Here is a 24,863-nt window from a genome sequence, read left to right on the forward strand (position 1 = left end):
CCTGAAATACGTATCGTCCTGAAAAAAGAAAAAAAATCACGTGAATGTGGTGAATAAAACAAACAACACAAAAATCCTTAATTTTTTGTTGTTTTACTTAAACGCGCCCTTTCACGTCCATCAAGGACGTGCATTCATCCGTTTCTGACGAATCGTACCGCGGGCTGACCTTTCGCATTAACAAGTCCATGAGCATTAGACGTTGACCATAACAAGGATGACTGGACACTAATTGAAATTACATCTTAATTAAAAAAAAAAGTAAATAAAATCCAAGAAAGACAGAAAAAACCGGCCACGCATAATCTCGTGCATCGTGGTGTGACCGCCCCGTGCGGTCTCCATCCCTCAACGTGTGCGACCAACCACGAGTGGAGAGAAAGAGAGGTTTCTATTTTCATAATTGCGCCGCATATTTCATAATTACAGCGTTATTGGGGAAAATATATATTCCAATTCAATGGAATACGTCCACTAGAACGGGCGCTACATGTAATTTAAAAAAAAACGCCACTTTTTCACCTGGTGGTCGGAAATCGAACTATACATAAATCTCTCCTATGGTCTGGTCTCATTAAGGTACCTTAATCATTTGGCTGTATTCGGATGAGCAGTTTTGAAAGAAGACTACTAAGAGTGTACGGGAACTTTAATTATAATCACCCCCGTATATGCTACAGCAAATGTGGTAAATGCGGTTATTATGCATACTGAACAAGCAGTTTGGTAAGTTTGATAAATTTGTAACTTTTACCGGCGAATATGTATAATACACACACAAGCGTCGTTGGTAAAATTGGTAAATACTGAAAAAATTATCACTTTCACCGGTGATTATGCATAATACCAAGTGACATTGGTAAATTTGATAAATGATAAAAATAATATCACTTTTTTTACCGGTGACTGTATGTACTACACAATTGTGCCTGGTTAATTTGATGAGTACTTGAAATTTATCACTTTTATCGGTTATCATGATGCATATTGCACTAGTATAATTGGTGAATTTGATATCCGTTACATCGAGGTCCGATTATAGAATTCGTCAAATAGGAGTTTGCTGTATTAGGGTCTGATTGAAAACGCACATAAAATAATTTGTTAATTGGGAGTGGTTACACCGGGGTATGGCCGTAAAATTGGTCGAATGACAGTTCATTATATCGGGGTAAGATGGTGAAATTTATCAAATGGGAGATCACTATTACCGTAGTAATAGAAGCTACTTCGGGGGATGTTCGGAAAAATTCGTTTAATCAGAGTTCATTATATCCGGTTCCGACTGGGGTTCATTAGTACGGTCATCTAAACCTTATTACGGCAATGGACTGATTTATCATACTGTATTTACCAATAAGAAATGAAGATTATGTATAATAACTGACAAAAATGATAAATTTAGTACGATTCATCATGCTTACCAACTACGCTTGGACATTATGCATAATCTCCGCTAAAAGTGATAATTTCGCAACATTTATCAAATTTATTAATGACACTTGGGTACTATACGTCATCGTCGGCAAAAGTGATAAATGTAGGGATATTTATCAAACTTACACCAAAATGCTTGGTATATATGCATAATAACTGGTTACTATATACACTACCCGATTTATTACATTTACTGTTACATATACAAGGTGTCCTGTAAATGCTAATGAGGCCTTTACCTCATCAACAGTCCGTCTAGAGCAGTGTTTCTCAAAGTAGGCAATATCGCCCCCTGGTGGTTGATAAAATAGTGCAGGGGGGGGGGGCCCGTTAGAAGCTTCTGGTATAACATAGAATCCTATGGGTATACTCGTAGCTTCTATCGCCCCCCCCCCCCGGATCACTCCATCGCCCACCAGGTGGCGATATTGCTCACTTTGGAAAACACTGGTTTGCGGTATGATTCTAATTTAAAAAATGCTCAAAGAGCGTTCAAAATTACCCTGCACCAGTTTTGAGAGTGAACATACAGTGGTAAAAAAAAAATGCGGCCCCCCTCCCCTGCCCTCTAACTTCCAATTAGACAGTTGTTGCCCTGTATCTTCTGAGGGCGAAAAAAAAAATCGAAAATCGATGTTCCCAAGTGCAATCAATATTCGCTAAGATATTTGAATTCAAAAATCGGAGAAAAGTTATGAAAGAACAGCAAAAACTAACGGACAACACGCTCCATTTCCTCATTGAAACTGTCCTTTCCCAACTTTCCTCCAATTTTTGAATTCGAATATCTCGGGGAATATTGCACTTAGAAACATCAATTTTTTTTCTTGGTTCGCATCAGGAGAGACAGGACAACAACTTTCTAATCGGAAGTAAGAACACGGGGGGGGGGACCGTATAAAAATTTAGATTTCTTATTCTGTGACACACTGTATCTTCACTCTCAAAAACTGATACAGGGTAATTTCTGAACTCACTTTGAGCATTTTTTTAAATTATTACCTCAACGACGGACGGACGACGATTGTTGAGATAATGGCCGCATCAGCACCTACAGGACACCCTGTATATGTTGGAGAAACGTAAATTTCGGAAATGTTTATCAAAAGGGTGTACGAGATGGTACCCGCGCGTAGATAAATACGCATTTCCATGTCGTGCGCCACCTTCAGTCGACCACAACGACGGACGGACGGACGACGATTGTTGAGATAATGGCCGCACCAACACATACAGGACACCCTGTATATGTTGGACGAACGTAAATTTCGTAAATGTTTATCAAAAGGGTGTACGAGAAATGGTACCCGCGCGTGGATAAACACGCATTTCCATGTCGTGCGGCATCTTCGGTCGACCTCAACGACGGACGGACGACGATTGTTGAGATAATGGCCGAATCAGCACTTACAGGACACCCTGTATATGTTGGAGAAACGTAAATTTCGGAAATGAAAAGGGTGTACGAGATGGTACCCGCGCGTAGATAAATACGCATTTCCATGTCGTGCGCCACCTTCAGTCGACCACAACGACGGACGGACGGACGACGATTGTTGAGATAATGGCCGCACCAACACATACAGGACACCCTGTATATGTTGGACGAACGTAAATTTCGTAAATGTTTATCAAAAGGGTGTACGAGAAATGGTACCCGCGCGTGGATAAACACGCATTTCCATGTCGTGCGGCATCTTCGGTCGACCTCAACGACGGACGGACGACGATTGTTGAGATAATGGCCGAATCAGCACTTACAGGACACCCTGTATATGTTGGAGAAACGTAAATTTCGGAAATGAAAAGTGTGTGCGAGATGATACCGCGCGTAGATAAATACGCATTTCCATGTCGTGCGCCACCTTCAGTCGACCACAACGACGGACGGACGGACGACGATTGTTGAGATAATGGCCGCACCAACACATACAGGACACCCTGTATATGTTGGACGAACGTAAATTTCGTAAATGTTTATCAAAAGGGTGTACGAGAAATGGTACCCGCGCGTGGATAAACACGCATTTCCATATCGTGCGGCATCTTCGGTCGACCTCAACGACGGACGGACGACGATTGTTGAGATAATGGCCGAATCAGCACTTACAGGACACCCTGTATATGTTGGAGAAACGTAAATTTCGGAAATGAAAAGTGTGTGCGAGATGATACCGCGCGTGGATAAATACGCATTACCATGTCGTGCGCCACCTTCAGTCGACCACAACGACGGACGGACGGACGACGATTGTTGAGATAATGGCCGCACCAGCACTTACAGGACACCCTGTATATGTTGGAGAAACGTAAATTTCGGAAATGTTTATCAAAAGGGTGTACCAGATGGTACCCGCGCGTGGATAAATACACATTTCCATGTCGTGCGCCATCTTCGGTCGACGCATGAAGTTATGATGCTCTTAAGAGGCATTAACCTTCCTTGTGCTAACAAGGCACAGGTGGGGTTTTTTTTGTTATATATTTATTTGGCTTCTGTAACGTATTTTCGAACTGTTTTTCTAGTATGCGTATGACTCTGAGAGATGGAAACACGCCTTCCTTATATTTATTCGAACAGAGAGTATGTGGTGTGTGTGTTTGTACTTTTTTTCTCTTCTGGATTGCGTGCGTGCATGTGCGTAAAACGCCTGCGTTCACATTAACGAACCCCGTCGTATCGTCAACGTTTTCTCGTCTTTTTGTGTTATTTTTGTATATATTATTATCATTTTTCTAGCGACCTTCGTCGAAGGACGTTGGAATAGAAATTTGTTTGATCTTTTCCTCTCTCTCTCTCCCTCATTCGCGTTTACTCGCACCACGTGTTCGCCATTCTCGCTTCCACTTTTGTCTATTTTCCACGGGCATTATTCATTTCATTTGAATGCTTGGAATGATTTTACTTGTCAGTTGTTTATGCCTGTATTAATCATGGGTTTTTATTTGGGATATCTGACCATTTAAGTTTCTGTGATTACTGGAAGAGGGCGTTTTCTCGAAGTGTTGTGTTTGGTTAGGTCAGGCATCTTCAACCCGTTGCTCCCTGATGCATCCGGAGTGCTCGATGCTGGTGTCCGATTTCGTGCTCGCGAGCACTTGGTCAGCGTTGCAATTAAGCACGTTGTACAAATTGCATTCGAGGATTGAAATCAATCTTGATTCCATGCATTCGTACGCCAAACTTGCCGTAAGGGTGCTCTTGTTTTGATGATGGGTACAGGCAGTGCTTGCGACTTGTGAAAGGTTGAAGACCTCTGGATTAGATTATAGTTTCCCAAACTTTTTGTTCCGTTGCCCCCTTCTTCAGAAATTTTTATCTCTCATCGCCCCCAAATTACAGTCAACCTCATAGAATCCTATGTTAAATCAGTAGCTTCTATTATCGCCCCCGGGGCATATCCTCGCCCACCAGGGGGCGAAATTTCCCACTTTGGGATATACTGGATTAGATGAATGCACAAAAATCTGAGATTGACTGGAACATTTGGCCTACTCATGTCTTGGAAACGTTTGTAGTTGATGTGAGTGAATTCGAACTTGTAAGGGCTGTACGCGACCTCAGTCTAACGCAGAAGAATTCAACTTTTTAGACACGGCGGGCCGGATTGAAACTTTCCAAGAAGCCCGCGGGCCACCAACTCATGTAATTTAGGCAGGGAGTACGTTATAAAAGTTTTTATAAAATTGGAAAAATGTAACCAAGAAGATCATCAGTCGCATTTGCTGGAATGTAACCGATATGCGCTTATTGGTTGGATTTTTCAAGTTTTATAAAAGAACTATTATAAGAGTTTTATAGTGTAAATCCCGGCTTTAGTGGCATCTAAATTTCTCTGGCCCCGAGTTAAAAAAAGGTGAAAATAATTGCAGACTTTTACTTATTCTATAATTATTTCTTTTATTAACTATCTAGCTAACTTTTGATAGTTCTGACAATATTTTAACATTAATTCTGAATTTTTTTTTGATTAATTACTCGTTAAGTTAATCAGTTCTGAGATTAATTTTAATCTGAAATGACTTTAATGATCCTGTAATTATTTATTTCGGTGTAATTGTGAAATTAAATTCCCTCCAATATATCTTGAAATAATTTCTTTCAATAATTACGCAAATTATTCTTTTTTATTGATTGTCAAATAATTTCCATCAGAAATTACGAAGTTATGTCTCACATTCATTTATGTTATTTTTTCACCAATACTGAAATTATTTATTTCAAAAATTCTATAAGTATTTCTTTCAGTAATTCTGAATTTTCATCAATTCTGGAATTATTCCATTATTAATTCTGAGTTTTCATCAATTTGTTCCGGCATTATTTCTTTCATTTGTTCTAGAATTATTTCTTTCATTTATTCTTCATTTATTCTGGAATTATTTCTTTCATTTATTCTGGGATTATTTCTTTCATTTATTATGGAATTATTTCTTTCATTTATTCTGGAATTATTTCTTTCATTTATTCTGGAATTATTTCTTTCATTTATTCTGGAATTATTTCTTTCATTTATTCTTCATTTATTATGGAATTATTTCTTTCATTTATTCTGGAATTATTTCTTTCATTTATTCTTCATTTATTATGGAATTATTTCTTTCATTTATTCTGGAATTATTTCTTTCATTTATTCTGGAATTATTTTTCATTTATTCTGGAATTATTTTTCATTTATTCTGGAATTATTTCTTTCATTTATTCTTCATTTATTATGGAATTATTTCTTTCATTTATTCTGGAATTATTTCTTTCATTTATTCTGGAATTATTTCTTTCATTTATTCTGGAATTATTTCTTTCATTTATTCTGGAATTATTTCTTTCATTTATTCTGGAATTATTTCTTTCATTTATTCTTCATTTGATTCTAGAATATTGCCTTCATTTATGCTATAGAATTTTTTTTCATTTATTCTAGACTTAATTTCTTTCATTTATTCTTCATTTATTCTGGAATTATTTCTTTCATTTATTCTGGAATTATTTCTTTCATTTATTCTAAAATTATTTCTTTCATTTATTCTAAAATTATTTCTTTCATTTATTTTTCATTTATTTCTTTCATTTATTCTAAAATTATTTCTTTCATTTATTTTTCATTTATTTCTTTCATTTATTCTAGGATTCTTGATCTACAGTTAAAACATATTCCAAATACAGTCGCCCCCGCTAACGGATACCCCGCTCAAACGGATGAAAGCTCCGGGCATAAAAACCTCTCCCATATGGAGACAAACAAGTTCCCCGCTTAATATTGCAGCGACTGCGCTTAATCGAGTATTTCATCCCCGCTTCACACGTCAATTGTTAATACACATAATGTGTTTTATTGAATGAAATGCGTACTGTATTTGGAATTAATGGAAAACACTTCACTAAGTGGAGATTAAAAAAAAAGTTGATGCTTTCCTCCAAATATTCAATTTGTCTCCACATACAATACGCACATTTGATTGTTTTATTTTTCTTCTCTGTTAAGCCAATAGAGGGCGCTAACTTTCCTAATGAAAGTAAAATTCTTAGACATTGTGTGATCATTGTAATTAAATATATAATTTTCGTTTCATTTTTGATGGCGGATTTCTTATATTGATGCTTCATCAGTTTTCAATATATAAACTTTATTTACGTTGTAAAATAGCAATTGAATTGTTCCCTCGCATAATCGGATATTGTGTGCAGGAATCGTTGATATCCGATCAAGTGGGGGCCGACTGTAGTCGCATAGGCATCCGTGTCCTGTGTTGCGATTCCCAACCAGGGAATCACAACACATACGCTAAACTCAGCCGAGATTTCGGTTTGCAATCGTCCAACAACGATAAACCTCAGCGTAAAAAAAGACTATGATGGGCGAAACTGTTTTCGTACCAAACACTGTTGCCATGCACCTCAATCAAAGACCGATTCTTTCCAGTAACTTGCTGAACTGACAAATTCGCGACAACAGATTTCTCCTACCACAGTAAAAGTACGCGTTATAGGATGGATGTTCATCTTAATGAACGATTTCCGTTTGTGACGTATGGGTCCGAGAGTTGCTAACGGTCCATGAACACGTTCCCGTTATTACACGGCTGGGAATAGAGAGAAATGAAAGAAAATGTATGTAATAACACACGACGCGCTCTTGTTTTTATGGCCTTCCTTTAACACCTTCCTGTTGAGAAGGAAAGCGCACCATCACATCCATCCGCGCGTTCCTCCTCCCTCGTGTTAGTTATTATTAAGTGTGATGACCCTGCATGGAAACACATGAACAGAATAGGGGCAAAATATGGGTCCGGACACTGTTACACTTCAGAGTCGGGGGCGAATCCACTCGAGAGGTGATGATAATAAACGCGACTTTAACCCAGATTTTTCGGGGGGAGGCTGTGGTTCAAAATGATAACCGAGAGGCGATCTTGTACCCGTACATATAGCGTATTTTTGTCCAAATTTTTCTTTCAGTGGTAGTGTTCTTTGTTTTCAGATATTTCCTGTCTAGTTTCATACTGGTACCAGAGCATGAAGACGGGGTTTTTCGTTCCGTAACCGGATGAGGGTTATCCTGTAAAAAAAAAAAAAAAACACAGAAAGGACAGTTTTTTTATGATTGGATGATTTTGCAGCTGAGATTGCAGAGAGATGTATTTACATCTCTTCCATAGACATTTATCATTTGGAAGTGTTAAGTACATGTCTACAAGATAAATGGTGATAGACACACTTGTCCTAATAACTAGAATGTTTTGAAATAGTTTCTTTTGACATACCTATTATTCGTCGGGCGTGTATCGTTGATGCGTCCAAAAAATTGTACTTCGTAAAGATGGCCCCGTTTTTTAAGACTTTCCTGCTTATAAAAACGGTGTACCATCAAATTTTTCGTGAAGATCATATCATTTCCATAGCTTCCACTCAATAATTGTATCGAGATATTAAGGGGTCATTCAAGTATTACGTCAGCATCGGAGGGGGGAGGGGTTTCGGATTTGCTGACATTTGATGACGAGGGGGAGGAAGGGGGGGGGTTTTGATGGTTGCTTACGTCATCAACCACCCCTTTTTGAAGGTATGAAATATTCTAAGCTGCTGACGGGGGGAGAGGGTCAATGTTTTGCTGACTTTTGCTGACAAGGGGGGGGAGGGGGGGGGTCAAAAATGACTGAAAATCTGCTTAGGGGCCGTTCAAGTATTACGTCATCATCGATGGAAAAAGGGGGTTTCCGATTTGCTGACTTTTGATGACGGGGGGGGGGGGGGTTTGGATGATGCTTACGTCATCAACCACCCTTTATGAAAATTAAAGTTGGATTCAGAGGGGCAGAGCTGATGACGAAATTTTGCTGACAAGGGGGGGAGGGGGGGGTCAAAAATGGCTAAAAATTTGCTTAGTAATACTTGAACGGCCCCTTACATAATACTTGAATAGCCCCCTAATAAGTTCTGTTTCATAAAGATGACGCTATTCCTACAAGGTTCATTTTAAATGATCCAATTTCAATGAGCTCCATTTTGAAAAGATGCACAACTTCAATAAGGTGCTTTCCATGAAGATGACATAATTAAAAAAAAAAGTCTTCAAAAAGATTACTTTGTTTCTATGTGGTCTTTTTCAGATGACGCAGTGTTAACAAGGGCCATTGCAAAAATATGGCGCAATTTCAGATAGAATCCATTTCAAAAAGATGACGAAATTTTAATAGGCCTTTTTCCATAATTATAAAGATGGCGCAATTTTATTAAGGCCCTTTTCATAATCATGAAAACGACACTCTTTCAATAAGGCCCTCTTCATAATCATAAAGATGGCACAATGTTATTAATGCCGTTTTGGTAATCATAAAGATGGCGTTAATTTTATTAAGGCCTTTTTCATAATCATGAACATGACACTCTTTCAATGAGGTCCTTTTCTGAATCATGAAAGTGACACTCTTCCGATAAGGTCCTTTTCATAATCATAAAGATGGCGCAACTGTATTAATGCCCATTTTATAATCATGAAAATAACACTTTTAACAAGGCCCTTTTCATAAAGGTCGAACACCTTTGGATTATAAAGTCGACTTCCTGGGACGAATTCCGTTTGTCGAACAGCTATGCAATTTTTTCTCCCCCCTCTCCACGCCACGACAGAATATTTAAATTTAGTGTTTACCTTGCATCCCATTATTTGAAATTACGGGTTTCGAAGGATGTGTGAGAAGATGAAGAAGACTGAAAGTAGTCTTGTTGACGAAGAAGATGATGATTGTGATGTGCATTTGCCAGTAATGGCTTGAGAAAACAGTAGGAAGTCTTAACTTTTCTTGATCCATAAGCTTTCGCCGGACCCCCTTCCTTAGACGAATCTAATTTGCAAGAATGTCTTAAGAGAGAGACACACACACATAGAAGAAGAAGCAGCAGCAACAAGAAAAAAACAAAAAAATTAGAATTAAGGTAAGGGGGAAAAGTTAGAAGAGATAGAGGTTAACTTGTCTGACCTTTTCTGCATTGGGTATGGACAACCAATTAAATTGCTTGGAACAGCGACAAATAGGAGGAGCTTAGGGGTAGTGATTGATGGGGCGAGTCATGAAGAGTAGAAATTATTATTTATTTATTTTTATATATATATTTCTTTTTTACCTTGATAGTTAGGGTAAACTTTAGAGCGAATAAAACCCGACTGCACCGCAAGCAATTACCACACAACTGGCCCCACGGCGATATTCAGTCCAGTCCGTCTTTACCAGAAAAAGCCATCTCTTGTTGCCTAACACATAGTTCGTATTTTACCTTTTCTTTCCTCTGTTTCTTGTATCATCATGCTTGAGTGAGGATTCAGAAGGATTCCCATTTTTTTTTTTTTTCCTGAAAGCACAGGTGAGAATCTGAGTGATTAAAGCTTCAGACACAGCAATTATTATATATTGTACGCGTATGGTTGGAGGGTATACGTACGTACGTACGCATACCTTGTTCTGCATGGCATCCTCTCCGTATCAATTGGTGAAGTTTCTTCTTTCCAAATTGACTCAATTTAACAATGAGGACTAAGTAAGGAATGATGACAGGAGTCTGTCTGACCTTGAACGATCTGGTAATTGTTTGATGGACAAAAGAGGGTAATGGTCTTGTCTATAAGTCAGTGGTTTTCGTTTCTTTTTGCAACTTCTGTGCAATCACTTATTTTTTTTTAACTGTTTGGTTGTATTGGGGGGGGGGGGGTTTGGTTTACCGTTGATGTGGTTGCATCTGTGGTTGACTTTTTGACTATGGTCAGTACATAGCTGCCAAGTCTCCGAATTTTCAGGGAGTCTCCCGAATATCTACTCCATCTCCCAAATTGTTCTAATATCTCCCGTATTTCAGCCGTGATTGTAAAAAAACCCTAATTCTAGGGAAAAATTATTCCCAAAGAATATTTTTACTTGGAAAAAAGACACTCTTTCGTTTTTCAATCCTCCGAAATGACGTCACGAGCGCAATGTAAATTGCCACCATTGCGTCAAATGTCATAGTGTTTTATTTTCGGGGGGGAGGGGGGGGGTGGAGATAAAATTCGCCAAACGGCCAGCTTCAATTCGACCTCGTGGCATCCAAAATTGGCGAGATGACTTGTATTTGCTTTGACTTTGACCATATGGCCCGTTGAGTCTGCATGCCCATTTTTTTGTTTTTGGCGTGATTTGATTAGAAAGTAGTAAAGACAGGTAATTTAAGCCAACTGGTTGGCGATGATTGATACCTTAACACTCTTAACACTACTAACTTTTTTGCGTAATGGGAAAATTCCTACATTTTTATTTTCCAAAAAATCGCTTTTATACTAATTTTTATACAGTATTTGGATCTGCGTAAAAACCTTCCAAATTATAATGCTCCAAAGTTGGCAGCTCTGTCAGGTGAAAATAAACGGTCGCCACTCTTGAGAGTGAAGACTGAGCTTTCTTGCTCTAGTCACCACCAATTTTCCAGTTGTCACACTAGAAGCGAAAAAAACATCAAATGAGAAAAAATAATTTTGTGGTTTATGTGTGCCATTTGGCAGTTGAAAAAATGTATTTGGTCCCCCTAAAGAAAGAGCACATTTAGAGTGGGAAATGCTTTGAAAAACATAATATACACAAATTTTAAACCATCAATATCTTTGGAATCACTGTTGGGTAAGATGGCTCCTCCAAAGTTCACTAAGTTTGAGACGATGGGAATGATATATTGTAAAATTATATTGACGATTCCACCAAGCAATGCCGAGATAAAACAAGTACGGAGCAAAGTAAAAACCAATCATCGACGCTAGATCAAGCTCAATGAAAAAAAAAGATGCTCTAGAACAGCGGTTCTCAACCGGTGCTCCGTGGAGCCCTTGGGACTCCGTGTGAACTCTAGGGGCTCCGCGGCCATTTGAGAAAAATGAGGAAAAAAATTAAATTGGAAAAAAAATGATTATAAATATTTTTAAATAATAAAAATAAATCAGTAACTTCGAACAAAATAGCCCAACAGGGGCTCCGCCGTAGAAATTATATACCAGAAAGGGTTCCGCGAGTCAAAAGTGGTTGAGAACCGTTGCTCTAGAACATAGTTTTCCAACCTTTTTGTCCCATCGCCCCCTTCTTCAGAAATGTTTTTTCCAGACCAATAATTCCCAACGTGGGCGTTAACGCCCCCTGGGGAGGTGATGAAATGTTCCGGGGGGAGGGGGGAGCCGGTAGAAGCTACGGGTATAACATAGAATCCTGTTGGTTAGATTGCATTGGGGGGGGGGGGCGATGGGAGAAAAAAAAATTCTAAATAGACCATAGTTTCTCCCAACCACTTTCGTCCCATCGCTCCCCCCCCCCCAAAGCAATCTAACCCATAGGGTCCTATATTATACCCGTAGCTTCCACCGCCCCGTGGTACATTCCATCGCCCCTAAGGAGGGGTTAACGCCCACGTTGGGAATCACTGGTCTAGACCATAGTTTCCCAACCTTTTTTGTCCCATCGCCCCCCAACGCAATCTAACCCATAGAATCCTATGTTATACTCGTAGCTACCGCACTCTGGAACATTCCATCGCCCCCATGGGGTGTTAACGCCTACGTTGGGAATCACTGCTTTAGAAAATAAGGTTTTCATAAAAAAAGCGGGCATCCATATTATCCAAGATAAATTACTGTGTGGCATATTTCAGTTCATGTGCGTACAGGTTGTGCCCTAATGCGGCTCTTCTGAGGCCAAAAGAAATGAAATTTCACGTTTCCGAGTGCAATTCGCTGAGATATTTCAAACATCAGGGAAAAGTTATCAAAGCACAGCATAAACTAACGGAAAACGCTTCTTTCCCTCATTTGCCGTCCTTTCCCAACTTTTTTTTTCTGAATTTCGAATTCAAGTATCTCTCGGCGGGTATTGCACTTGAATACGTGAAACGTTTTTTATTGGCCTCAGGAGAGACAAGAAGACGACTTTTCGATTGGGTGTTTTTGAGGGCAGGGTCAGCAAATAAAGATTTTAGATTTGTTTTTTTATTTTGTTACACACTGTATTTCACTGGTGCAGGGTGATTTTTGAACACATTTTGGTCATTTTTTTTAAAATTAGAACCATGCCTCTACGGCAGGCATCTTCCACCCGTTGCTCGCGAGTACCGCAGCGATCCCTGAAGCACCCAGAGTGTCGGATGCTCGTGACCGATTCCGTGCTCGTGAACACTTGATCAACCTTCGAATTAAATTCCCTGTATAAAAATTGCTTTCTAGGATTGAAATCTTCCTTATTTCATGCATTCGTACGTCGAACTTGCCGGAAAGGGTGCTCTTCTTTTGTTGATGGATACAGGCAGTGCTCGCGACTAGGAAAAAGGTTGAAGACCTCTGCTCTACGACGAACGGTTGATGAAATAAAGGCCACGTTAGGGCTTACACCCTGTATACTTACTGAAATACATGATAGATGATAAGTAGATAAAAAGTAGGGCTAGACGATTTGACGGTGTCAAAAAGTCATGGGATACCTCTTAATATTGCTGCACTTCGCCGGGTAAAAGAAGGTCCCACACGATATTAAGAGGATTCCGTGACTTTTGGCACTTCAGTGTACTTGTTGCTTGTTTTCCTAGAAACTCCTCTCGAATGGTATTTGCAAGGAGATGAGCTGATGCTTCCAAGAATACGAAAAACTACTGTTGTATGTGACGAGTCGATTAATTCAACTAAAATTTTTAACTGCGATTAACAATTGATCGATTAACCGATCCGATTAATTGATCAATCGGACCAGCTCTGATAAAAATATAGATGAGTGGAATTATTTTTCACATTTCCCCCTGGAGGTCTAGTCCCCTTAAGGGAAATTTCTTAACTTTCACCTGTATCAGTATGTTGTAATAAGTTTTGATTTTGTTTCTTAGGTTATCTACCGATCCGGAAGAGACGGTCGCTCAAGTGCAAGGACCCCGTCGTCATGGCTGTCGTACGTCCGAAGCGTTGCTATTGCGGTCCGACTCGAGTCCTAAGACGATCTCGTTGCGAAAAAAGTGAGTTTCGTACGTTGCTCATGCGCCTGCTATAAGTACAGGGTTGCGTATTAAAAGCAATAAAAGTTCCTCACTTCGGAGAGCTCTGAAGTGCGTTCTACTGCTCGGAATGAGATAAAATTTGTAATTCAGGTAATTTTCAAATGATGCGCTTGTCGTGTATTAAACTACAAAGAAATGTTCAAAAATCTGTCAATAGATGACGCTGCAACACATATAAATATTGAATTCACTTACATATACAAATGTTTACTATGTAGCACTATAACTGCTCCCCCCCCCCCCACACCTTCATTTTGAACAATGTGCTCTAGTCGCACAAAACAGTATTCGGCATCATGTTCTGGATATTTCGGTAGATTCACTACGTTCAACTGTTGACAGTATGGTTTTGCGAAATAAATGCAGTGATAATATTTTTGGGGCATGTAAAAGATTGATTTCAGGCATCCATTACTTTAAGTAACATTCCCGACCGGGATATGCAAATTTTTAGTGATTTGTCCAGCCCTGACATAGACTGTGCGTAAAAATCGCGTGAGAATACGTACGTCAGAGCCGGAACTAGAGGGTGGCAAAATTTAGGGCGGGGGGGGGGGCAATTTTAAGTGGGAACAAAGAACATCGTTACAAAATTATTGAATTTTAAAGTTGTTGGGGGGGGGGGGCGGAAAAATTATGTTTTGCCTCTGGTGGCAAAAATCCCAGTTATGGCCCTGAGGTACGTGGCACCAACCGTTTCTCATATCGGGACCAATATTGAATTCCTGTCACGAGATTGCTGCTATCCACCCCTACATTATTCCGAAAAATAAATCTCAGTTAAAGTGAGTGGCTGACAAACTTTTTTCAGAGTGATTACTTTGTCTATGATAAGACCATTTTTTCGCCGGTAAGACCGTAATATCATCGGTAACACATCATTCCTTTGGAGTAATACGAGAAATGTAACCTTTAGAGATGCAGTCAATCTCACTTAAATGGATATCAACGATTCCGGCACATAATATCCTATCAAGCGGGGAATCCTATTATGCGGGGAACAAATTATATTGCAGTTTCATACCATAGTATAGATTTTACATTGAAAAAATATATACTGTATATATATATAATTATATCAATTATCTGAGCAGAAATATATCAGAGCAGAATGTGGACACACCGAGCACAACTCAGGTTTATCGCTATGGTCAGTTTACTACAAAGTGAGTTGTGCCGGAAGTGCGTATCTAGTGTTGTGTCTGATTTTTCAGTGATGGCAGCACGGAAAAATCAGACACAACACTAGATACGCGCTCAGACTGGTTGAGAAACACTGCTCTATGGGCTAAACAAAACAACACAATTATCACATGAAACGGGGAACTCTCTTTAACACACGGAGATCCGGGTTCGAACCCCACAGTGGTGGTCGGCTGAAGTTGGTTTTCTGTGGTTCCCAACTTCAAGGCGCAAATGCGAGCCGATCTCCCCGTTAAAAAGTCTCGCCACAGAGAGCAACAGTCCTACAACGATAAATCATTCAATCATAACACTTCACTCAAAGTTAGAAAAAAACTGGTGGCAGATGGCAGCACTACACATAACAAGCATTACACAGAAACAAACTTTACGTCAGGTTGCACTACACGTACACGCACATTCCCGCATGTACCGATCCGTTGGGGGTTCCGCGGAGGGGGAGGGGGTGTGGGCGGGGTGCATGTGTGGTGTATCAGTAGTAGGTAGGGCCTCCAAAAAATGGCTCGGGGATCCATGATGTTCTTAAGTCAGCCACCTCGTTGGGCAATTTGCCTGTTGTGGCGTTGTATTTGTATCTATAAGGCCGGGATTACACTACAAAATTTTGATAAAAGATCTTTTATAAAACTGGAAAAATTCATTGAATTAGCGCATTGGTTACATTCGAGAAACGAGGTTGAATTTTTCGAGTTTTATCAAAAAAAAGAGCTTTTACAAAACCTTTATAGTGTAATCCCGGCCTAAGAGAAATGTTGGTGCTGGACGATTTTATCCGCATTCAAGCGAGGTATCAGATTATCCGTTACCCGATTAATCGGGGCCGACTGTACATACAAAATTAGAGGACGTCTTCTCAGTCGTCAATCAAATTATACGGGCACGAGGAAATGATGAACCCCACGAAGAGAATTACGTGAGTTGCAGATACAATGTATTTTAGTTTTGGAACAGAAAAGCGACAGTGTGGCAAGATATCGGGCCGCGGGATCAGCTGGAGGACATCAAACGCACGATGGTATCTTTAAGCACGTAGATAGGGTTCGCTGCCATGCGGGTCGATAGAAAACAAAAAAAAAAACGCTTTACGACTTCCCGACGGATGTCGTTTTCCCCCAGCTGCTTGCCGAGCCCGCATGGAGATGACCCGCAATCGTACGAAATTCAAGAATCGACCAGGTCGTTGATCGTCAGGAGATGAAGGAAGGGCAAGGGCCGCTGCGGAAATAGTACCGGGGACCAGAGACGTCTTACTAATTCCGTGGGTCCCGTAGGTTTTGGGATGGAATTTACTGCACTTTTTTAGTTTGGATGATCTCTCCACTTTTAAAAGGGATACTTTCCACTAAGCATCCGTTTCTTAATGGAATACTACAGTCGAATCCCGTTTCTACGAATACCGTTATAGCGAAAATCTCGTTTTAATGAACACTTTTCTAATCCCTCAAATAAGTTTACATAGGAACAATGTAAGCAACCTGAAATTCCTTTATAACGAAATTTCGTTATAACGAAGTGATTTCTCCGGTCTCTTGGAGTTCGTTGTAACGGGATTCGACTGTATAAATTCAACGGAGTTTTTGTAACGATAAATTATCGTTAATACTAATTAATTATGACATAAAAAAAGCGAAATATTTAATCAAAGGAGGAGATCACGCGGGGGGGGGGCGGGATTTTGTGCGAATCGGTTAAAGATAATCACCCACTACAGTAAGAACTGCAGCCCCGACCGTAGGAAGCAGCATAACAGGGGCCCTAGATCTTGCTTTTCCCTACAGCCTGTGGCTCCCCCTCCACCTTACGTTGTCTTACCCTCCCTTACCCACTTCACTGACTTAATGAAAATTGAGAATTCCAGAATTGATGAAAATTCAGAATTTACGTAGAAAATAATTCCAGAAGTAATGAAAGAAATTATTCAAGAAGTAATGAAAGAAATTATTCAAGAAGTAATGAAAGAAATTATTCAAGAAGTAATGAAAGAAATTATTCAAGAAGTAATGAAAGAAATTATTCAAGAAGTAATGAAAGAAATTATTCAAGAAGTAATGAAAGAAATTATTCAAGAAGTAATGAAAGAAATTATTCAAGAAGTAATGAAAGAAATTATTCAAGAAGTAATGAAAGAAATATTTCCAGAAGTAATGAAAGAAATATTTTGCAAAAGTAATGAAAGAGATATTTCCAAAATAATGAAAGAAATAATTCCAGAAGTAATGAAAAAAATAGTCGAATCCCGTATTAACGAATAGTTATAGCGAAAATCTCGTTTTTTAACGAACCCTTTTTCTAATCCCCCAGGTAACTTTACATAGGAACAATGCAAAAAAGCTGGAATTCCTTTATAACGAAAACTCGTCATAACGAAGTGCTTTCTCCGGTCTCTTGGGAGTTCGTTATAACGGGATTCGACTGTAATTCCTGAAGAGCGACGATGAAAGAAATAATTTTCAGAATTTCGATGAAAAAGTCAGAAAATTCCAGAACGGCTAAAAGTTCAGAATTCATGAGAGAAATTATTAATATCGTAAGTGCGAGGTCCCATCAAAACTCAGGACCCCGCGGCGCGACCGCACCTCTTGCACACGCCCCACGACAACCACAGTGATGTCACCAGATTTGTGCTGGACGGGGGGGGGGGGGGCGGCCTAGTCCCGTCACGGTATTTTTAATGGATAACTGTCCCAGAAGAAAACACCAGTGTTAAAAGCGAAGATGAATCGCTGTAATGGAGACAGAGACACCAAAGAGTGGGAGAGGATAAGAAAGAAAAAAAGACAAGAAATTGACAAGCACAACGAGAGAAAGCCAGAGAGAGAGAGAGAGCCAGAGATAGCCTGGTTTCTTGGTGGGTGGCCTAGTCGAGCCACGTGTAAAATCACCGCCCACCGGCTCTTTCCTTCTCTTCTTGTAAAAAAAGGGCCTAGTTCGTAGGTTCAAACTCATGCCGGAGAAAAGAAAATTGCGATTTTTTTCTCTCTCTCCCTCTTATATATGTATGTAAAAGGAGGATAGGCACACCATATTTCTTAAGGTCCTCCAGAGACTGGTGAGGTAGCGCGAGAGAGAGAGAGAGAGGTTCTTAATGACATCAGGAGGGGGGGGTACTGTGGGTTCGGAAACCCCCTTTCCCCTCCCCCCCCCCCTTCTTTTTTTTTTCTCGGGTACCCGCCGCAACCAGTCGAGTTATTAAAGGCGCAGACCTGGAACATGTTTTATTATCGCTGAAACCGTTGAGGACGTTTAGCCAAAGACGTAACGTGATATACGGGGGGGGGGGGGGGGGGATATAGGGGGGGGGACATGAACAACATGGCGCAACGACTGCGACGGTTTTGAGAGACGATGGCACATGACCGTGTGTTTGGTTACGGGTTTTTAAACCTTCCCCATGTTGTTGTACACTATATATATATATATATATATAGATGGCTCTCTTTCCCCCCCCCCCCCTCCTACGACGTGCACCGTTAATGTTAAGGGGGTCATTCAGGTATTACGTCCGCATCGATGGGTAGGAGGGGGGGGGATGGTTTCGGGTTCTTAATGGCCGGTAGTGGAGGGGGGGGGGGCGTTTGAACGGTGCTTGCGTCACACATCAACCACCATTTATAAAATGTGAGATTTCGCTAGTGTTTGTGGGCACCTGAACTAGCATTTATCACCTATGGATAAGTCCTCTACAGAGCCCCTTTAAATGGTCCGCGGATCCTTCGAGCAGGGCCGGCCGTCTTAAGAGCATCATGGGACCCCCGGGCCAAGTGGTTTTTCCGAGGCCCTACCTGGTAAATTATGGTAAATTATTTCAACTGGGTCTCATTTTTACGAGGCCTCCCTCTCTTCCCTTGAGGCCCCCGGGCCGTGCGTCAAGACGGCACTGCCTTCAAGTCTTCTGGAAATGTGTCTGGATCTGGGAATGTGCCGCGGGTTACTTGAGTAATGTAAAACTGCACTGGGAGCCGCTTAAATGCTCTAAAACTGCGCCACACGTTACTCAAGGCAGGGCCGGAACTGGGGGGAGGACAACTGCCCAGCTTGGCAAAATTTAGGAGAGGGCAATTTTAGGTGGGAACAAAGAGCACCGTGTTATAAAATTATCGAGTTTTAAAGTTGGGTGTGTGTGTGGGGGGGGGGGGGGCGGGAAAATAATGTTTGCCCTGGGCGGCAACAATCCCAGTTACGGCCCTGCTCAAGGGATCTCTAAATGTGGCACGGACCGCTTAAGTGTTCTGGAACTGTTTCGAGTCACTTAAGTGATATGTGAATGTGCCACGGGACTATTTGAGAGTGATCTGAAAACGCGTAACGGGCCATTTGAGCGATCTTTAAATGTCCGCGCAGTTGATTTTTACAAAATTAAGGTTTAAGGTGGTGGGACCACATCGGTTAACCTTGAGAGCCACATTTGGTCCATGGGCTATGGGTTTAGCATGTATGGCTTAGAGGGTGGTTCGCCCCTAGCACGTTTCGTCCTCGGTACATTTCACCCTCGGAAATTTCGCCCTTGACATTTCTCCTTACCTGACCGCATGAGTGACCAAGCGAGTGGGTGAGTGAGTGACGACCGATAAGACCACGCGCGTCCCGCCTTACATCTTTTACAGATTTCAAGGCGTTCCCAAGGGATGGACGCATCTAGCGTTTGTCAGTCGTATGAGTGACCAAGCGAGTGACCGTATAAGTGATCAAGTGAGTTGGACATTTAAACCCTGACATTTCGCCTGCACTGACGGTTCGAGTAACCAAGTGAGAGGGTGAGTAATCATGTTAGGGCCGTAAGATTTTTGCCGCCCCCACAACTTTGACAATTCTATAATTTTGTAACGGTGTTCTTTTTTCCCACCTAAAAAAACCTGCCGTCCCCTAAATTTTTCCGCCCAGGGCAGTTGCCTCCCCCCATCCCCCTCTAGTTACGGTCCTGATGGTAGCGACCGATAAGACCCTTACATCTTCAAACAGATTGCGAGGCCAAGTGAGTGATCAAGCGAGTTGGACATTTACCCCTGACATTTTGCCTGTCCTGATCGTATAAGTGACCAGGTGAGTGACCAAGTAAGTGACTGTATGAGCAGGGCCGCAACTAGGGGGTGCAGGCGGGTCTCGTGCCCCGGGCGCAAATTTCATTCTGAAACCTCTCCTTCAACATTGCAAGGGGGCGTCAAAATGTGCGCTTGCCCCGGATGACCAAGCACCTAGTTGCGGCCCTGTGTATGAGTGAACAAGCTCATGACCGTATGTGTGACCAAGTGAGTTGGACATTTAACCCTGACATTTCGCCTGTCCTGACCGTATGAGTGACCAAGAAGTGGCGGTTGTACAATCACTCATACGGTTATGCACTTGGTCATTCACATGGTCACTCATTGGATCATTCACATGGTCACTCATACGGTCATTCATACAGTTACACACTCATACAGTCAATCTTCCATTCGCTTGGTCATTTCATGCATTGTAACTTGCACACTCATACAGTCAGTCACTCATACGGTAAGGGAGGAGAAACTTCCGGATCCCGGTCAGAGCGACCAATACTTGACCTGTTTTTGAACCGTCTTATGTTGTAGATATAGCTTTCTTTTGAATTCTCTCATCCAACGTGCAATAACAGAGTTACACAACCAGACCTGCCAACTCTCCGGATTTGGGCGGGAAACTCCGGATTTGTTAAAAATTTCTCCGAATTTTGGCAGAAAATTCGATTTTACGCGAGTTTTCACGTTGTCGTGACGTCAGCGACTGCCGTCGTCGTTAGGGAAAACACCCGTAGAGGGCAGCAGTGGTCGTTTCCATCGAGCAGCCGCAAAAAAAAAAAAGTCTTGGTGACCGCATTTATAAGCAACTGACAAAGACGTGACTTTGTTTACGTAGTGTTTATCGGTAGTCATTTATCAGGGGGAAGCCCTTGATTGGCGAAATTCCTGTATAATCGTTATTGTATCCCATTAACAGCCGTGCGGTATAAACACAAGTTTTTTTCGTCTGCAGCTTTGTATTTTGAAGTTTTTTAAATTGTTTCCTCCGTCCGGATTTGCTGACTTTTGATGACAAAGGGGGGGGGGGAGTGTGACGGTTGCTTACGTCATCAACCACCCCTTTTTAAAGATATGAAATATTCTAAGCTGCTGACGGGAGGGGGGGAGGTAAAAAACGGTTGAAAACCCATGATGAAGGAGATGTAGATCTAAAATTTAAGTATTATTTGGTCTGGCGCTCTGTATCACTTGTTCACGGTCACGGTCTATTTTTGTTCAAAAAAATTCTTTCGTTCGACGAACTCGCAAAATATCCCACTCTTGGGAAAATTTTGGTCAATTTTTCCCACGAATATGGGGAAATTTCCCATGAGTCACCATCACTGCCGATCACCCACCCAACGGACAGTCCCAGACCTGCCACAGCTTCCCAACGGACAGATTCACGGCCGCTTAATAACACCCGATATTCAGTGAAGTTCGTTACCAGCGACGGTTGCTTCAGGAAACAAAACCCAACGGACCATAAAAATAAGGAACAAACAAACAAACAAACAAAAACGTTACCATCTCCCCCATTGTCTTAAGTTTGCCCCTCTATATCATAATTAATTTTCTCTCCGTGTCCCAATGCGGACAATAGAGGGCGTTTCAGACGCTCAAAAGCAGAACAGCCGAAGACCCGTTGTTCATTAAAGTCATCAGGGGGGGGGGGGGGTTGAAAGTGTTATGTATACAGAGAAAGAGAGAAATAGAATTGGTAACATTAAAAAGGAAGGCAACATCTTCCAAGGTCGTTGCAGCCATCATAACATCATCATGTAAACGAGCATCGGGGAGTCGTTAGAAAGAACCGTTGGGGAGGATGGGCCCTGATTACACATACGCACACCCTACCCTACTTACATTGCGTACGTTTTATTTCTACCGTTCTATGACAGCAGGGAGAATGGGATAAAATAATGATAATAATAAAGGGAGGAGGAAGATTATGATGCGCCGATGTGTTTATAGACGACATATATCGTCGTGACGGCAACGGTCATGTTTGTGTTTTGTTTTTTTTTTAAATGCTGAAATATAAAAGAATTATTGAAACCGCGCCCTCTGATGGTCAGTGTGAGAGGCTTTACATTTTTTTTATTTCAAATGATGGTGACAATGGATTCGATAACCTTCCGGTGATGACGCTTCATGAGAGAAGGGAGGAAAATAATGAAAGTTGTGTGTATTTTTTTCATCTGAGAACTTGGTGTCGCGTTCATGATGGCAACCGATGGTAGAATTTGATAAAATTGATGTTCAATGAACAAAATTCGATAAACTTTGTGGTGGCAACAATCAATATTATTATATAATTCGATAAAATTCATGATGGCAATCAATGTTGGAATTCGACAAAATTCATGATGGCAATGATTTTTGGAGTTCAATAAATGTCATGATGACATTTCATACATCAACTTTTGGGACGAAATTTCATGAGAGAAATCCGATAACCATATAATATTGTTTCATGTGAAAATTTGATTTCATGATAGCAAATTGATAATATTCATTATGACATTTTCACATGGGTGTTTCCATAATATTCACTAAGACACTGCATGTTCAATGCCATTCACGACGACATTTTATCTGACGATTTGATAATACTCATGATGGAGGTTTTTTTTTTTTGTGGCAGTTAAATAACACTCATGATACGAAAATTCAATCACATTCATGATACGAGAATTCGATCACATTCATGATACAAGAATTTGCTTGCATTCATAATGTAAAACTGGTACGACTATATTAATGATAGTATTCACATGCGAGAATTGTCAAATAGCGTGCACATGTGAGAATAGTTAGATAATATTCATCATGTGGAGAGTAGTTAGATAATATTCATCATGTGGAGAGTAGTTAGATAACATTCACATGTGAGAATTCGGTTTCATTCATTGATGTATCACACTGTAAATGCAATTCGATCACATTCATGGTGTGAGAATTCGGTTTCATTCATTGATGTACCACACTGTAAATGCAATTCGATCACATTCATGGTGTGAGAATTCAATTGCATTCATCATGTAACGATTCGATAACATTCATCATGTAACAATTCGATAACATTCATCATGTAGCACATTTCGAGAACATTCATCATGTAACAATTCGATAACATTCATCATGTAACAATTCGATAACATTCATCATGTAACAATTCGATAACATTCATCATGTAACAATTCGATAACATTCATCATGTAACAATTCGATAACATTCATCATGTAACAATTCGATAACATTCATCATGTAACAATTCGATAACATTCATCATGCAAGAATTCGGCAGCATTCAAGATTTCATAACCTGAACAAATTCATTACAGTACGATCACTTTCATCATATGCGAGAATTCGATAACTTCCATTATGTGAGAATTCGATAACATTCATGATTGAGAATAGTTCGGTAATATTCATGATGTAAGAATTCGGTACCATTCATGATGTGTAAGAATTCGATAACATTCATGAGATTAGAATTCGATAGCATTCATGAGATTAGAATTCGATAGCATTCATGAGATTAGAATTCGATAGCATTCATGAGATTAGAATTCGATAGCATTCATGAGATTAGAATTCGATAGCATTCATGAGATTAGAATTCGATAGCATTCATGAGATTAGAATTCGATAGCATTCATGAGATTAGAATTCGATAACATTCATGAGATTAGAACATTCATGGTTAAATTTCATGAGAGAATTTAGCAACATTTATGTGGCTACATTCAATTTTTCTAACTTGATTATATTGAGGAATTCTCACGATTTTGTTTCATGTAAAAGAAAATCTCATTCTCATATTTCTTTCTTTCTTAGGACATGTCGAGAAGAGACGCTAATGAGAGCCCTCAATCGAACACTCTTTTTTACATGGAATGCAAGTTGGCATCAACATGGGTCGGCAGACATTTCAAGATTCACGTCACATTCATTATTTGGAGACGAAGCGCATTTTATTATTTCGGAAGCATTTATTTTTCATGTTTTTTTAAAGCTCATTTTTAGTGTCGTTTCTATTCACTATTGGTTTCGAAGTCAAACGTGTTGTTTCATTAGTCATTAAAACGAATAGTTACTATGAGTTGTTAATTAAGTTGTTTCGGAATTTTATAACCAGAGCTTTGTTTTAGTGAAGAAGATTTTGAATAAATGGATTTTATGCGTTGCAAAATGTTTTATTTTATTTTATTTTTGTTGTTATCCTTGGACCAGGGGTTCTTAACCTTTTGTGCCAAAAGATGCCCGCACAAACACATTTACGGAATAATATTCAGCATAATGATAACGCGAAAACAATAAGTCATTTGTTTTCTCATCCAACACTGAATCCCTGAAACCTCTTCAAGAACCCCTCAAGAGTTAAGACGTTTTAATGAATTTCAAAATATTCATGATGGACTTGGTGACATTTATGATGTAAGAGTTCGTTCACATTCATGATTAATTTGGTAACATTCATGATTAATTTGATAACATTCATGATTAATTTGATAACATTCATAATGTAAGAATTCGATCACATTCATGATGAATTCATTAACGTTTATGAATTAAGAATTCAATCGTATTCATGATGAATTTGGTAACATTCATGACGCGAGTTCGTTCACATTCATGATTAATTTGATAACAT

The 24,863-nt window shown here is 40.1% G+C and overlaps 1 protein-coding gene across 1 annotated transcript in view; it reads left to right on the forward strand.

Annotated features, from left to right (window-relative positions):
* Positions 1-24,397, forward strand: part of LOC149071599 (uncharacterized) — a 45,656-nt gene extending 21,259 nt beyond the window's left edge. The window contains exons 2-3 of the mRNA XM_089247861.1: positions 13,814-13,939; positions 24,047-24,397. Coding sequence (XP_089103987.1) covers positions 13,814-13,939; positions 24,047-24,069 — 149 coding nt within the window. The 3' untranslated portion in view covers positions 24,070-24,397. The remainder of the gene's footprint in view (positions 1-13,813; positions 13,940-24,046) is intronic.
* Positions 24,398-24,863: the final 466 nt, after the last annotated feature.

This window comes from Pholcus phalangioides, unplaced genomic scaffold (genome assembly GCF_987345545.1).
Source record: "Pholcus phalangioides strain wild (caught in Gottingen) unplaced genomic scaffold, Ppha-v1.0 ptg000018l_1, whole genome shotgun sequence".
NCBI classification, from domain to species: domain Eukaryota; kingdom Metazoa; phylum Arthropoda; class Arachnida; order Araneae; family Pholcidae; genus Pholcus; species Pholcus phalangioides.